This window comes from Clarias gariepinus, chromosome 2, assembly GCF_024256425.1.
Source record: "Clarias gariepinus isolate MV-2021 ecotype Netherlands chromosome 2, CGAR_prim_01v2, whole genome shotgun sequence".
Lineage (NCBI taxonomy): Eukaryota > Metazoa > Chordata > Actinopteri > Siluriformes > Clariidae > Clarias > Clarias gariepinus.
The window spans coordinates 39650355-39665802 of NC_071101.1; the positions used below are offsets into that span (position 1 = coordinate 39650355).

A 15448-nucleotide genomic window follows, 5' to 3' on the forward strand; every position below is an offset into this window, starting at 1 on the left:
TAGGTCTTCCTAATAAAGCTTTGTGTTTTTTCACTGGCCCTATCTGTTCATGGTTTCTTATAAAGATTAAGGACAATCCTGTGAATCCTGAGCTGTGAGATTTGATATACTGTATACACGAGTGTCTCATCAAAGCTTTGCATGCAAGATCACTGCCGCGCAGGTGTGAACATGTTACATCAGTTTAGTTCATTTGTAAGTGCGGTGCGAGCAAAACTGGATGACCCACTTTGATTTGTACAGAAGAAGAGCAGCATGCAGTGATTATTTTTTTCGTGGTCTGAGGCTGTACCTGGTGATGACACAACTCACGGAAGAGCATAAACAGAAGCGTTAGGATTTCACCTCAACAAAATTTGAACCATACCTCTAAGGAAGGTGTAAGTTTTTTTTTAAGAGAATCATTACTGGTTGACAAGACGTGTATTTATCACTATGAGCCTGAGAGAAAACAGTAGAGTACTGTATGGAACGGAAACATCCTCAAACACAGACCGAGAAAAAGTAAAAAAATTTCAAACATCAGCTGGAAAATTCATCAACATCAACGCTTACAGTTTTCTGGGATTCTCAAGATCCAGTATTGGAACATTATCAGGAAAAAGGTTAAACAATTAACAGTGTCCATTACAGTAAGATTCTTATTGAAGAGCTGAAGACTAAACTTGGGGTTAAATGCAGTATCCAAGGGCGTTGTGAAAACTTTATTTTGAGGTATTAAAGCATTTTCCCTATAATCCTAATCTCGCTCCATCAGACTTTCACCTGTTTGGTCCCCTGAAATCAGCCCTGCAAGAACAAAGATTCACTTCTGATGAAGAACTGATGTAGACAGCAGTGCATTCGTGGCTCACAGCTCAGCCTAAAATGTTTGAAGGAATGAAGGAACATGAAAGCTTGTTAAAAGATGGACAAAGTGTGTCGAAAATCAAGGGTATTATGTCGAAAAATTATGTATTTGTCTTATCTAAAAGTTGATACAAATAAATTGACAGGCAGGGTGCGGATAATTTTTGACTCACCCTTGTATGTGTGTGTATATACAGTGTATATATAGGTTCTATATATATATATATGTATGTATGTATGTATATATGTGTGTGTATATATACATATATAGGTATGTAAATATTCAGTACGCGTGGAGGCACACACAACTTTGCGTCAAACCTTGATCAGAATTAGTACCCGTCTTCTCCATGCTTATCAGTTAAACATCAATAGCAAAAATCAAGTTTACAAAATAAAGGTGTAGACAAGGAAAACCCTTCTGCGATTTTGCGACTCAAGACTGAAGACGATGTCTCTCCAAATGTTAAACAGAACCCGAAAGCCTAGCCAGTGTGTCGATTCTCTCGAAGCTCTTATGATGAAGAGGGATGTTAGGCTCCGAGGTTACGGCTCAGTTTGTGCCCCTGCCAAGCAGCAGAGAAATGTGTAAAGCACTTGTCGCTTCCACCCACGTTATCCTTCGCTTCCTCCTACTCTGTCTCATCCTTTTAAGAAGCTCTCATACCCTACACCTTCCTCTCATTAATTTCAAGGGGGTTCACAGGAAAAAAAGCAACGACAAAGACAAAATGCCTGAGGAAAAGGAACTCGAGCTTAGCTTGTATGGATCGACTCTTGAAAGACGAAAATGAGAGCGAGCACACATTGTTTTTATATATTTACTCACTGACCTTTAAGTATTTTAACCAGATCCATCTAATAAGATGGCTTCAGTCCTTTAAAGCCATATAGAATTTGCTACATTATGCTTATTTACCCACAGTTTGAGGTACTCTTGGTAAATCAAATCTCTTTAGGATTTTTTTTTTTCCCCTTTTTGATGTCTGCCTTAAGCTTACGCAATACTACGCAACTCAAAGAGCGTCCAAGGGAAATGGCCGCTGGATGTCCGTCTGCTTTTGTTTATATTTTCCCTTTATCACTGGCTTTTCAGGCCTGGACTGTGAATAGCCGCAGTCCCCGTGCTGCATGGTTCTGAATACCTAAAGCAGGTTTGAATCCAGTGCCGTCCCGCCAGGCCGTGTATCGCCTCAAGCTTCTCTCGCTGTACAAAGCAAAGCCAACACAACAAACTAATGAATATATTTTGGCTTCCTGTTGTTTTAGTGTGGCAGAATGATTTGTGTAGCTTCGCCTGTTTTTGTCACGCTTTTGCATGGAGGTTTTAAGTACAGGATTAAAATCTGAGGCTCAGAGAGCTTTCAAGAAGTGGAGAGGTTTCTAAAAACAAAATCCCAAGGAGATGAGAAGGTGTAATACATTAAAACAGAATAGGCAAAGTATTTTCTTGGAGTCATTGCACACTTTGACTTTATCCAATTTTAAAACCATTTCATTATGCTGTTTGCCAGAACAACAACTTTTCACTGAATTGCAACTGTTAATGATCACTGATGCCTATTGAAGATTCCAGTCTCCAGTACTCTGCTGGTAGGCTTTTGCGTCAGACTTCTAGCTGGCCTTTTCTGCTAGAGGGTCTGGTACTTTATCCCACAAAACATAAACAGCCAACCACACGGATTCACAGTTCTTGAAATTTATTGCGCCTGATGCTCAGAGATCAATGCTAAAGGGTAGTGGTTTGTTGATTTTTATTTATTTTTTGCTTGGTTAATTGGATGGTTAGTTTATTTGTTGGTTGGTAAATTGGATGGCTGGTTGTTTGGTTAATATGCTGGCTGCATGGTTGGTTGATGTTTGGTTGGTTGGTTAGGGTTTTTTTGGTTGTTTGGCTGCTCTGTTAATTGGTTGGTTAGTTAATTGGTTGATGTGGTTGGTTGGTTGGTGAGGTTTTTTTGGGTTGTTTGGCTGCTTTGTTGATTAAGTGGTAGGCTGGTTGGTTAATCAGTTGGTTGGTTGGTTAACTGGTTGGCTTCGTGATAAATTGACTGGTTGATTGTGGTTGGTTGATTAGTTACAGTAGTTGATTAATTGGTTGTTTTTTTGGTTGGATTAAGTTCACAACCTCAGTGCTGTTACCGTTTGGCCCTTAAGCAAGGCCATACACCGTTATCTCCTGAGCTCAAGCATTTCCATTTCCGCCTGGGACAATTTCCAAATTTTACCTTCTCCAGGAATATAGCAGTAAAGTGAATTGAAAAATTTGCATTCGCTTTTTCGTCTGAAATGAAGTGTTGAACACATCTGCCCTGGGTGTGCTGCGGCAGAAAACTCTGACAATGTGAGAGATGAGGACAGATGGGAAATAGTACATGGAGTGTTAACCAGTCACTGGAATACTAATGCTTCTGGCCTTGAACTTGTTGTTCGATATCGAGACACGGCTCAACAGTTTATGCTGTTTTGGTCCACTTGTGAGACGAGATATTTTTTCTGCCTGCTTTAAGAGGCTGAGGAATCAAAGGGTTTCTGACCGCTATTGAAATTGAGAGCCAATTAAATCGGACCTGTACCACTCATATGAGGCATGTGACCTCACCGAGCAGATCTTTCCAGTGAGTAATATTTGAAGCGCCTCGTTTCTTAACTTCAGCACAATTTAATTAAACAAAAGGTTCTGTTTCAACTTACTTGCGAGATCATTAATATGCACGGAGAACACTGGCTGTAGTAGGGGTGTGTAGGATGGTTTAATTAACAGAAATTTCTAACAGAAACTTACACCTTCTCAATCAGCGCTTAAGTTTAAACAATTGTAAAAGTTTACATCGGACATTCAGTTCCAAATAAAGCAGAGCTTGTTCAAATCTCTGTTTAATTTGTGCAGCACCTGTCACTTTTTAAAGGTTACCGAAATGTCATTTAGATCCTTACATGCTTCATCCTCGTGCAGTTTCCTGTGACTTCCCATGCAGATTATTCGGCTTTAAAACCGTTTCGTCTGTTGTGACAATCGTCATGGATTAAAAAAAACAATTATAATAAGCAGGGCTTTGTTTTGCATCAGACATGTCAAGTAATCAAAAAATAATAATACAATGGCAAAGGCCATGACATCTGTCACACACCGTTAAACAATTAAATCTAATTGGAAAGAATATGACTCGAAAACAAATTAAATTCAACAGTTAGAAATGGGTGTTATGCTATTCTAGTTAGCTCAGGGTCAGGCCAGGTTGTAGATCCTGAAGCCTCGCTATTGACCAGCTTGTGTAATGCGATCTATAATAGATGAGGGAGTTATTAGTCATTACATATTTATTTGTCTGCAATACTAAAAGACAGTAAGTAAGAAAAAGTGCTGATGCTTCATGCAGGCATAATGCAGCTGAGATACCCGTCCACTGGGGGTTAGCCAGAGGGTTTTTGATTTTTAAAGATGGTTTCCATTGGCTAATAGTTGGAAAATATGGGTGTGGGATTGACGTGTGGTGTTATAGCGTGTTTTTGTGGATAAATCAAATAATCTATTTGTATACTAAAAACTAACAACAGTACAGAGGTGGGATAAGAAACAATTTACGGTGAAATATCAAAGGGATCAAGTCCAAGAATCTTGGAAATGTTAGAATCAGAACAGGAAGTAACGACCATATAAGGAAAGCAAAACAGACATTTTACAGCATTGCTGTACAGCGAATCTCATCTGAAAAAAGAATTAAATGGCTGTATCAGTCTTGCAGTTGAATCTGAACCTGAAGAATAAAGCGCAGCTTCAACGTTCCTCAAGGCCACGATCATCTTGGATGGGTTATATTTAGAGCGTCATGTCAATACAGCTCTGTTGGCACGGACATGACGAATGTTATCTGCTTCAGACGCATCCCGAGGATCTGGAAATATTATGCAGGTTTTTTTTTCCACCCTCTTCACTTGATGGTGGACTTTCATGTTTCGAGGTGGCTAGGTTTTCCTGTTCAAACATCTCCGAAGGCGTTTCTAGATATGACACGGATGGCCTTTTTAAACGCAGTAAATTTAAGCACCCTTAGTTCTAACCTGCTGTTGTCTCGTAACATGGCTGAGTCAGCCGTGGGCTTGAACCTTTGTTGGTGTACTTTGTTTTTTTTCCCCACTCTCTCTCTCTCCATTTGTTTTTGGGTTGACCAGAGTCTCTCTCGCTCTCTCTGATTGAAATCCTAACCTTAACCTCAGCCAGTAATTCTACAAGCGCTGAATTGTTCTAGCTGCCTCCAGCTGGGAGCTTTCTCTGTATTTAGGCTGTCAGATGATCCCCAAAGCCTCTCATTGCCTCTGCTGGGTCTCGCTGCGATCAACCAAACCTCCAGACGCGCTCCGGAAGCACGTCCTGACATTCCGAGTGTAATGGACTGGAAAGGGTTGTGTGTGTTGATTTAAACGAAGTCAGGCTAGAGAGCTGTTTTTATTGCGTTCCTTTAACACGGGGGATTATTGTCCTGACTGGAAATGGTTGCTCACGAGGAGTACCGGTCAACATTTGGAACACACTTTTTAAAATTCATGGTCATTCAAATCAAAACCCCCATTTGACTGCACAGAACCTACAAGGAGATTTAGCAGACTCAGGAGTGGTGGTGCAACGTTTCACAAGACCTTCATGGAAGAGTCGGCAGAAGAAAACCTTACCTGCGTCCCCATCATAAAATCCAAAATGAGAAGTATTCAACAGAACATCTACTGAAGCCTGATGTGTTTTGGAAACAAGTGCTGTGGACTGATGAAGTTAAAATAGAACTCTTTGGCCACAATCAGCAAAGGCATGTTTGGAGGAAAAAAGGTGAAGCATTTCATGAAAAGAACACCGTGCCAACTATTAAGCATGGGGGTACATCTATCATGCTTTAGGGTTGTGTTGCAGCTAGTGGCACGGGAAACATTGCACGGGTGGAGGGAAGAATGGATTCAACTAAATACCAGCAAATTCTGGAAGCAAACATCACACCATCTGTAAAAAAGCTGTAAAGTTGAAAAGAGGATGGCTTCTACAACAGGACAATGATCCTAAGCATACCTCAAAATCCACTATTTAATACCTCAAGAGATGCACGCCGAAGGTTTTGGAACGGCCATCACAGTCCCCTGATTTAAACATCATTGAAAATTTGTGGGTAGATCTTAAAAGAGCTGTGCATGCAGGATGACCAAATAATATTACAGAACTAGAAGCCTTTTGCAAGGAAGAACGAAAGAAAATCCCAAGTACAAGAACTGAAAGACTTTTAGCTGGCTATAAAAAGCATCTGCAAGCTGTGATATCTGCCAGAGGAGGGGTTACTAAGTACTGATTATGTAGGGTGCCCAAACTTTTGCACAGTGCCGAAATAATGTTTTTATTTTTTATTTTTTATCTTTATTCAATTTATGACAAAAAGTAACTATGCATCAATGTTTGCTGATAATATTGTGCATTTTCTCAATTCCCATATGAGACGGTGTTAACATCTTTTTAAATAAAAAAATCAACAAAATCTGTTATTCATCAAAGGGTGCCAAAATTTTTGCATAAGACTGTATCAATCCATCTATCCATCCATCTATCTATCTATCTATGCAACTTGACTATCTGAGAGTAAATCAAGAAAAAACATTCAATTTTATTAGATTTAATCCCAGTCCTTTTTAAAACAAACATTTTCAGTCAGGTTCCTGTTATGGGCTGCTTGATTATGGCAAAAATCATAATCATGATTATTTTAGTCCGTGAGATCATTATCATTTAACATGATTTACTATTCAATGGCTTCGGAAGCATTATGCATTAATTGAACTGAATTGAAGTCAAATGTCCAATTAAACATTGTGCTAACCCTGTGTGTGACTCTGTCTCTGTCTGTGCAGGTTGATCCCTCAGACGGTGGGTCTGCTGTACGTCGGCAGCTACGACATGCCCTTTGCTCAGATGAAGGTGAGACCTGTGCTGAATTTGGCAACACACTAATAATGCCAAGCGCCCCCCCCCTTAAGCAGCAGGGGCTGGCATCAAGCCACAGACGAGCTTCCACTTTATTTACATATATTTGTTTTGTTTCTATTCCTTTGCTCTCAAACCGTCAGGATACAAGTGCGACATTTTTATCAGAGTGCCTTTTAAAAGCATCCCATAGCAGGGATCACACAAGAGTGTCTCTCTTTAAACTGTGTGTATGATTCACCAAATCAGTGTGTATCCAGGCTTTTGGAAGTGAACCCCTTGTGTGACGTGTACCTTCTTCATTACGATCAAAGGCTCAAGCTTTTTCCTCTTGTTCCTCATTAATCTCACATTCCGCGGAAAAGAAAAAAACCTGCCGCTTTGTTCGCTAAGCTCCAGGCGGGCTCAGCGTTCATGAGAAACCAAAGGCTTTCAGGGAAATGGGCTTTGAATCAAGCTATGTGGGACTTGTTCTTCCTGCTCGGCTTTAAAACACAGATCTCTCTCTGGTTTAAATGTGTATAATAATGCTCTGATGTTCTTTAAATGAACCTTTCAACCTCGTTATCCATCACGTCCAAGCACTAACCGGTGCATCAGTCGTGAAACGTCTAATGTCTTCTGCTTCTTTTTTTTTTTTTTCTCCGTGCCATGATGCACAAAGCCCAGGTTTTAGCACAGTAGAAGCGATCGCGTCTCGCGCTGGAGTCAGCCGCAGACGATAAAGCGTTCCCAGGGGTGCGTGTCATCCAGGGAACCCATGTCATGTCCATGTAATGCAACAGAGTAGTTCAGTCACATTTACACAGAAAGCTTGAAAGCTTCTGCTTGGTGAAATCAAGCAGCTTGAGAAACCCAAAGATAAAGGTTATGTGTAATCGTCTTGCACTCGTCACATGGGAAGGGGTTCGCGACCTCCTTGGCTCGAAGCAGCCGCTCCCCGGGGGCTGGTCGAACACTGGTCTGGGTTAAAGTTTCGTCATGCAGAAAACATGTGAAACACTATTAAGAGCAATGTATCACTCTGTCGCATTGTTTATTGCACAAGAGACTGGATTACTATTTTAATCAAATTTTTGATCCTGGTCTAATCGCTGTAATGAGGTATCGACATCTTTTTTTTTCTTCTTTTTTTTTAAGGCTACATTTGTTAACAGTTCCCAACATTACCAAATCACAGCGGTCATGGTGATCCCAGTGAGAATTACTGTAGCTTTTGCTTCTACAACGATACAGCAGAGCTTTAGCTGAATAGTCTGTCCTGCTCTCTCAGATCTTTATACAGTATGTGCATTCACATCTCGTAGCTTTCCAAGCATCACATTTCATCCTGATTTCATCATCATCGATGTCGTCCTACAGTAATGGTCACCTCATGGATGGCTTACTAGCCTGCGATAACAGACATGTACTGTAGCTGCACTGCATTCTGAGTCCAAAGTGAATGAGGAAGTGACATCATCATCATGGCATACATCTCCCAATTAAATTAAAGTTTTTATACACAGTATAAGTGAAATGCTTATACAACTGCTGATGACCAAGGTTTTAAAAAAAAAGTTTCAGTGTAAAAAGAGAAATTTAGAAATATAAGAGAAATATGGAAATAAACTTTAGAGTCAAGGACTTTTAAATGTACATAATGTACAAGCAATTAAAAATAGGAAATTGACATGGTAGAATAAAAATAGAAATATGAAAAATATATAATAAATAATAGAATATAATGAAATGTAGTGTAGTGGAGAACCGTGTGCAGATATGGACAGGAAAGTGTGCAAGGTTGCAGTCAAAGTTCACAGTACGCTGGTATGCAAAAAGTGCAAAATGTGCCGTGTGTAATGTGTGTCGGAGTCCAACAGATGTGCATCAGAATTATTTGTTATATCACACTCTATTACTACATAAACTTTATATTTTATATTATTATTACTTTATATTCTATTTTAATCTAGTCATATTTAATCTGACTAACGAAAACAACAGCTTTACAGAATTTCTGTTGGTTAAATAAAATATTATGTTAAAAAACATTATACGGTTGTCTCAAGGGAGTCTAAGGGCAAACCCGTTTGCACTGAAGCACAAGTTCCCATTAGGTAGTATGATCATCGCTGGGTAATTAGCACTAATAAAGGAATTAAACAGTCTTTTTTATTTATTTATTTATTTTAGTTTATTATCATTTGCCTGGTGAATACATTTCCTGGGCATGTGTGTGAAATATTTATTCACATCTCCATAAACGCATGAATAGTGTCACTCAGGCTTCCATTCCTAGCAGGCAAAGGCATCCAAAGAGGTGAGTTACACAGCACACATCAGGGATGATATTCGACCGCCGTGCTACTGTAGTTTGAGGATTTTCCCTAATAGCACCCTTTTGTTTCTGAAGGACCCATTTGCTTCAGTAGACACAAAGTAATTAGCGAGCCGCCCTGGTAGACGTAAGGGTGATAGAAAAACCGAGCCGGAAGACAATCCCGCGCTAGACAAACGGCTTGTTTGTCGTTAACCATCTACGAGCGCGCGCGCCAACATAATCGGCTAATTTGTATTGCGCGGCTCGAGCTTGGCTTTGACTGATGGTTGTGTCACCGCTTCAATTGCTCAGTTTTTTCCTGCGTAGACCTGGGGTCAGCTCCGATGAGCTTTATAGATCATATAGTTGCATGGCTGAAGTTTTAGTTTAAATCTTCGTTACGCACATCGTAGCTCAAATCATGTTGGACCAAAATTACACCGTAGCGTCCTCTCTCTCTCTCTCTCTCTCTCTCTCTCTCTCTCTCTATCTGCATTCCTCACAGGCAAAGGAATCCAAAGTTGGAATATTTCTCCAAACTTTTTTTTACACTTGTGATGCACGGCAGGCTTTAGCAGACCGAGAGCGAGACTATAAGAAGGGGGTATAGAAATATCCGAGCTCCCATAAGAGCCAGCGAGGGGGAGTTCTGAGTTAGTCACACCTCTCTGAGTCATGTTTCGGCAGCTGAACTTTCACATTCGCAAGCAGCGTGCGTGAAATGTATATGCATCGCCTGCAAAAACGCGAAAGCCCACTTCGTGCACTACTCCCACTGTTGTGTGAGATGTGTTGATTCCAGCCTGGAAGGATTAGAAAAGAGCCACCTCTCTCCGTCAAGCAAAGCGTGAGGTAATCAAGCTTAGGGAGCCTTTACATGGTCAGTAGTAGACATGTGACATTCTCATGTTGCAATATGTTTGCTTTAATTCACTGTCTGAATCAGATGCCCATTGGGTTACACATTTACCCACACCAGGTTGAACGTCTCCAGACTTTTTTTTTTAAGCGTCTGATTGCCCACTTGTCATAGTTCCTTCGACTATATAGACTGTAAGAGTTCACTGAGTTTTTCAAGATGCGTATGAAAACACACTTCTTACCATCTGTCTTGCCTCCACCTGTTTATTATATCATATCTCATAATCCTTAGTCTACCGCAGACTCCTATAACGTCTCATAAAATAAATACCTACCAAAAAAAACTAATCAGTCTGTCGGTCATAAAAAATAAAAAAAAAGTCAGGAGGGAATGATGGTAAAATATGAGGTTTATTAACAGCCATCTGCTCCTGACGAGCATAAAGACGAGCTACGAAAGATATAAAGGACAAGAAGACCTCATTCTCTACAAAACCAGAATAGTATTGTACTCTTGAACACCCACGATGCAGCGCGCCTAAACCCTAACCCTGTACCCGATAACATCCTCTTCTATTATAAAGATGTCACGCTGCCTCTTCCGCTTTATCACAGTTATTCTGACAAAATAACACAGGAGAATCTTTTTTTCTTCTTTCTTTCCCCTGAAGACGTCCCCGTGGCATAAAACGTGAAGTTACAGCTTTATCTCAGACTTTACAAAGCATCAGCGCTGTCCAAAATATCACCCTGCTCTTACATCATCGCCTTTACTTCGCTCGCCGCGGGGAAAATCACCAGGACTCGTCTCCCAGAGATTAACAACATTGACACCACTAGCTGCCTTCGACAACACTTCACACCTCACTATTACAATAACCGTGAACTGGACTTTGCATTGCATTTTTTTTTTCTTTTCTGTGGTCTCCCTTTATATCCTTTTTTTTTTCTGCATAGCCGTTACGCTTCCTATACTGCTGCACTTTATTACAAGCCTGAAAGGTGATGCTCTAATTATAGATCGTTGTTATTTATCACAGTGACAATTAAGTTAATTGAAATAAAAATTGCATTGCAATTAAACAAAGTATACACCAAATGGACGTAGAAGTTTTAGGTGGCCTGGCCATCTTGCTTGAATGATCTCCAGACCATGGATTCCAGCCGTGTGTTCGCACGTCGTTCCTAAAACCATGCCCTGCTGGCCAGCCTTACGCTCCCCTTTGGTCTAGCGAGGACCAGCAAATGGCTATGGGAGAGAAACGTAGAAATCATTGAGCAGAGAAAGGATTTGAACAGATTGGGCAGAGATATTGAAAGTAACTCGAGAAAAAAACGCGCTCCAGACAGCAGCCATAATGAAGTGGATTTGGTCGGATCAGGCGCTACCAAGCGGAGTTTCCAAAATGGCTTCCAGAATCTCACGGCTACACCTGGGAGCGCGACGATGGCCTGAACCCAAGAGCCAACCCCGAGCCAAGGAGGGGCCGCTTCCTGTCAGTCAGAACGCTGAGAGATAATCTCGCAGCATCCTGCGTTTTGTGAGAGTGCGACGACATCTTTTCGCTCTTCTAAAACATCCACTCGCCCCCACCCCGCCAATCGACCATCTCACAGATGCCCTGCACGGTCGGAGTGCACGGTCTTTTACTTAGCCAGCATGCTGCTGAGCTTGGCACAGCAGTGTTTCCTTCCAGTGCCGCCTACTCCTCTAGCGTCCCAGTGTCTCCAAGAGCGAGTCCCCCTCTCCCTCACTCCCTCTGTCTCATATACACACACACACACACACACACACACACACACACTGTGTACAACATGCATGCCCTCTAAACTGGATGTGTTTCCATTTTTAAACCAGAATTCTCACTTCTGATTGGTCGATTCCTTTTTCAAAGCAGCATATTTGATGATGTCACCGGTTCCAGTTTTATACCAGTGTATTATATCGACTTAGACATCCTGTATTTCAAAGCCATCATGTGTGAATGTATGTGTATATATATATATCTATCTACAGTGGGGTCAATAAGTATTTGATCACCCTGTGATTTTGCAAGTTCTCTTACTAAGAAATCATGGAGGGGTCTACAATTTTCAGCATAGGTGCATTTCCACTGTGAGAGACCGAATCTAAAAAGAAAAATCCGGAAATCACATTATATAATTTTTTTAACAATTTATTTGTGAATTACTGTGTCAAATAAGTATTTGATCACTTGCTTATCAGCCAGATTTCTGACCAGTCATTTTGCTTTTCAATAGTCCATATGCTTCTTACGGAGCCACTCCTTGGTTTTCCTGGCCGTGTGCTTTGGGTCATTGTCATGTTGGAAGACCCAGCCACGACCCATCTTTAATGCTCTTACTGAGGGAAGGAGATTTTTGCCCAATATGTCACAATACATGGCCCGTTCAACACCCCCAGGGCATGATGCTTCCAGCCCCATGCTTCACTGTAGGTATGGTATTATTGGGATGATACTCATCATTCTTCTTCCTCCAAACACGGCGAATGGAGTTAAGACCAAAACGTTTTATTTTTTGTCTCATCTGACCACGGGACTTTCTCCCATGACTCCTCTGGATCATCCAAATGGTCCCTGGCAAACTTCAGACGGGCCTGGACATGGGCTAACTTAAGCAGGGGAACCTTCCGTGCGATGCAAGATTTTAAACCATGACGTCTTAGTGTTTTACTGATGGTAGCCTTGGAAACGATGGTCCCAGCTCTCTTCACAGCATTGACCAGCTCCTCCTGTGTAGTTCTGAGCTGATTTTTTACCATTCTTAGCATCAGGTGCTACTAATTTGGAATCATGAGCAGAGTGGAGCTGGACCATTTAAAAGCAAAATAACTGGTGTTTAAGGGGCAGAAATCTAGCTGATAAGCAAGTAATCAAATATATATATTAGACGACACATGCAACGAAACATATTTATATATAATTTATATATAATTACCAGGTATTATATAAATAAATCTATAAACTGACCTGATTTACAGATCTGCCCGAGTCTGGCCTGCGTTCACAATAAATTCGTTCCACAGCGTTGCTGATACACACTTTTTTTAGCAGTGCTGCCTGTACACAAAGCTTTCGAAAGAAACTTTCTCTTTTTTTTTTTTTTTCCTTCTTCTTCTCACAACTCTGCTTTGTGTCTAACTCTCGTCTCTGCTCTTCCTCCGCAGGTGACGAAGGACCTGAAGCAGTACGATAACAAGATTATCGAGTGCACGTTCAAAAATAACACCTGGGTCTTTATGAGGCAGAGAGTAGACAAGAGCTTCCCGAATTCGTACGATACAGCGATGGGTGAGTGGCAGCACCGCAGGAACGACGACGATAACGTCACACTGCATGCAGAAAAACAAGAGCAACAGCGCTTTCTGTCTTCCATACAGTCAGAGTAGTGCGCTGGAAATGACTTGAATATGTATATTTACAATTTAAGTGCGGTCGAATAATACATACCCACTTGCCAGTCATTTTATTAGGAACATCAGTGTGTCGTTTAGTTACAGGAAGTCAAAAGTAAGAAATAGACAGGAGAAAAAAAAAACAACACACCTAGATTGGTTTCTAAAGGATATGGTAACTCAAGTAATCACTCTTAATATTCGTGGTGAGCAGAAAAGCATCAAGAATGCATAGAGCATTAAACCTTAGAGGCAGATCAGCTGTAAATAAACAGAAGACGTGATATGACAGGGTGTCAGTTAAGGAAAATATGACCGTGAGCATAAAGATGGAGATTAGAAGATCACATGTCTATGTTCTAATCAAGTCATATGTCAAATATTAGTGTTATATATTAGAAAAACAACATTAAGGAGAGATATAATTTTTTTTCATCTTTAAGGTGGAAATTTCTTTTATGATAAAGCTCCTTCAAGTATTCATGCCATAATAATAATAATAATAAACATATTAATAAACAAGGACTTTTTTGTTACTAAAAGTGGACGAGAGTCAGACGTGTCCTCAGGTAAGCAGCTTGTTCTTTAGAAACTTGAAGATATTCCAGGCATCTGTGCCACCACATTTCGTTTTCTTTCCCGTTTTTTTTTCTTTTCTTTTCTTTTTTTTTTTTTTTTATATCAGAAGCATCTGGCGCGTTTCGCTTCTCATTTCCACTCAGCTGGTGGTCGAGTCATTAACCCTATAGACATTAACAGCAGCGCTAAAACAGCATCCTGAATTAAAGGCGTCTGCTAGAATCGTGCCCGAGCTTGACCGCGGCTGCAGGAAGCGACTTGTCATCACTCACAATCTCTTCCCCGTCTGCTTCCCCACAGCCGTGTGTAACAGCATCCAGCATCCCGTCACGAAGGAAAACCTCCTGGAGTTCCTGGACCGCTGCGCCCAAAGCCGCAAGCACCATTCGGACCCGGACGCCCAGCTCATGCCCCCTCCTCCTCCGAAAAGACCCAATCACGGCTTACCGTAAAAACTTTTTTCTTTTTTTTTTTTTTTTTCTTTTTTTTGCATCAAGTTGTTCTAGTGTAGCAATTTATTATTATTTTTTTTTAAATATACGTATTTGGAACCCTGGCTCTTTCTACACTCTGATGAGAAGACTTTCTGAGATGCACAGTGACATTACACAGCTTTATGCTTCCTACTCAGACAGCAGATGCTGCATTTCTTTGAAACCTTTTGTCATGTGGAGACTTTGTCTGGAAGCTGAGACATGGTCATATTAAAAGAAAAAAAAAGATAAAAGAAATATTAAATAAATGTTACATTGACGTTTGGTTACCTCTCTTTGTATTTAATTTAATGGGTTTTAATCTAACTTTTTTAGCGTAGTGATTTAAGGAATTGCTGTTGTACTTTCCAGACTTTTAATGCTAATATCCAGATGACTGGATCGATTTGATTTGGGTTTGTTTTGCGTATTTATCATCCACAGAGACCAGCAATCACTCGAAGTAACGTGTGCCGTATTAATTATTAGAAATAAAACAGGATGTGCCAGAGGCATGAGTTTTTTTTTTTTTTTTTTTTTTTTTTCATGACTTCTGATTTTCAGACCGGTTTCTTGCACTAATGATGTCAAACCTCTTTCTTTAAGCCAGTCGCGTTGTCAGAATGATCACGATGGGCACTTTTTTCCTTTTTTTTTTTTGCTGATTTGCTGTCACCATACTGTGAATATGCTGTGCTTCTATCTCAAGACTTGTATAATAAATTCTATATGTAGCTGACGTGACCTTTTGCTTCCAGTGTGATTCTCATCATGCGGTTCCCCCCAGTCCTCCAAACATAGCCGCTATTAGTTCGGTGAAAGGAAAGGACCAGATGGTTCTCCGATTTTAGAACTTCCTGTTGGCGTCGCTTCAGAAATGTCAGACAACTTAGAAAGCAGCGCGATGCAGACTGTCTTCAGCGCTGATCAGGATTGACATGACAGGCTGCCTGGGGTGTGCAAAATCTCCTGGTGAAGTATCAGGAAGCCCAGGAGATCTTGTCAGCAGG

The 15448-nt window shown here is 40.7% G+C and overlaps 1 protein-coding gene across 1 annotated transcript in view; it reads left to right on the forward strand.

The window, feature by feature from the left end:
- Positions 1–15182, forward strand: part of rngtt (RNA guanylyltransferase and 5'-phosphatase) — a 115558-nt gene extending 100376 nt beyond the window's left edge. Inside the window, exons 14-16 of the mRNA XM_053488196.1 lie at positions 6733–6799; positions 13159–13282; positions 14266–15182. Coding sequence (XP_053344171.1) covers positions 6733–6799; positions 13159–13282; positions 14266–14417 — 343 coding nt within the window. The 3' untranslated portion in view covers positions 14418–15182. The remainder of the gene's footprint in view (positions 1–6732; positions 6800–13158; positions 13283–14265) is intronic.
- The last annotated feature ends 266 nt before the right edge of the window (positions 15183–15448 follow it).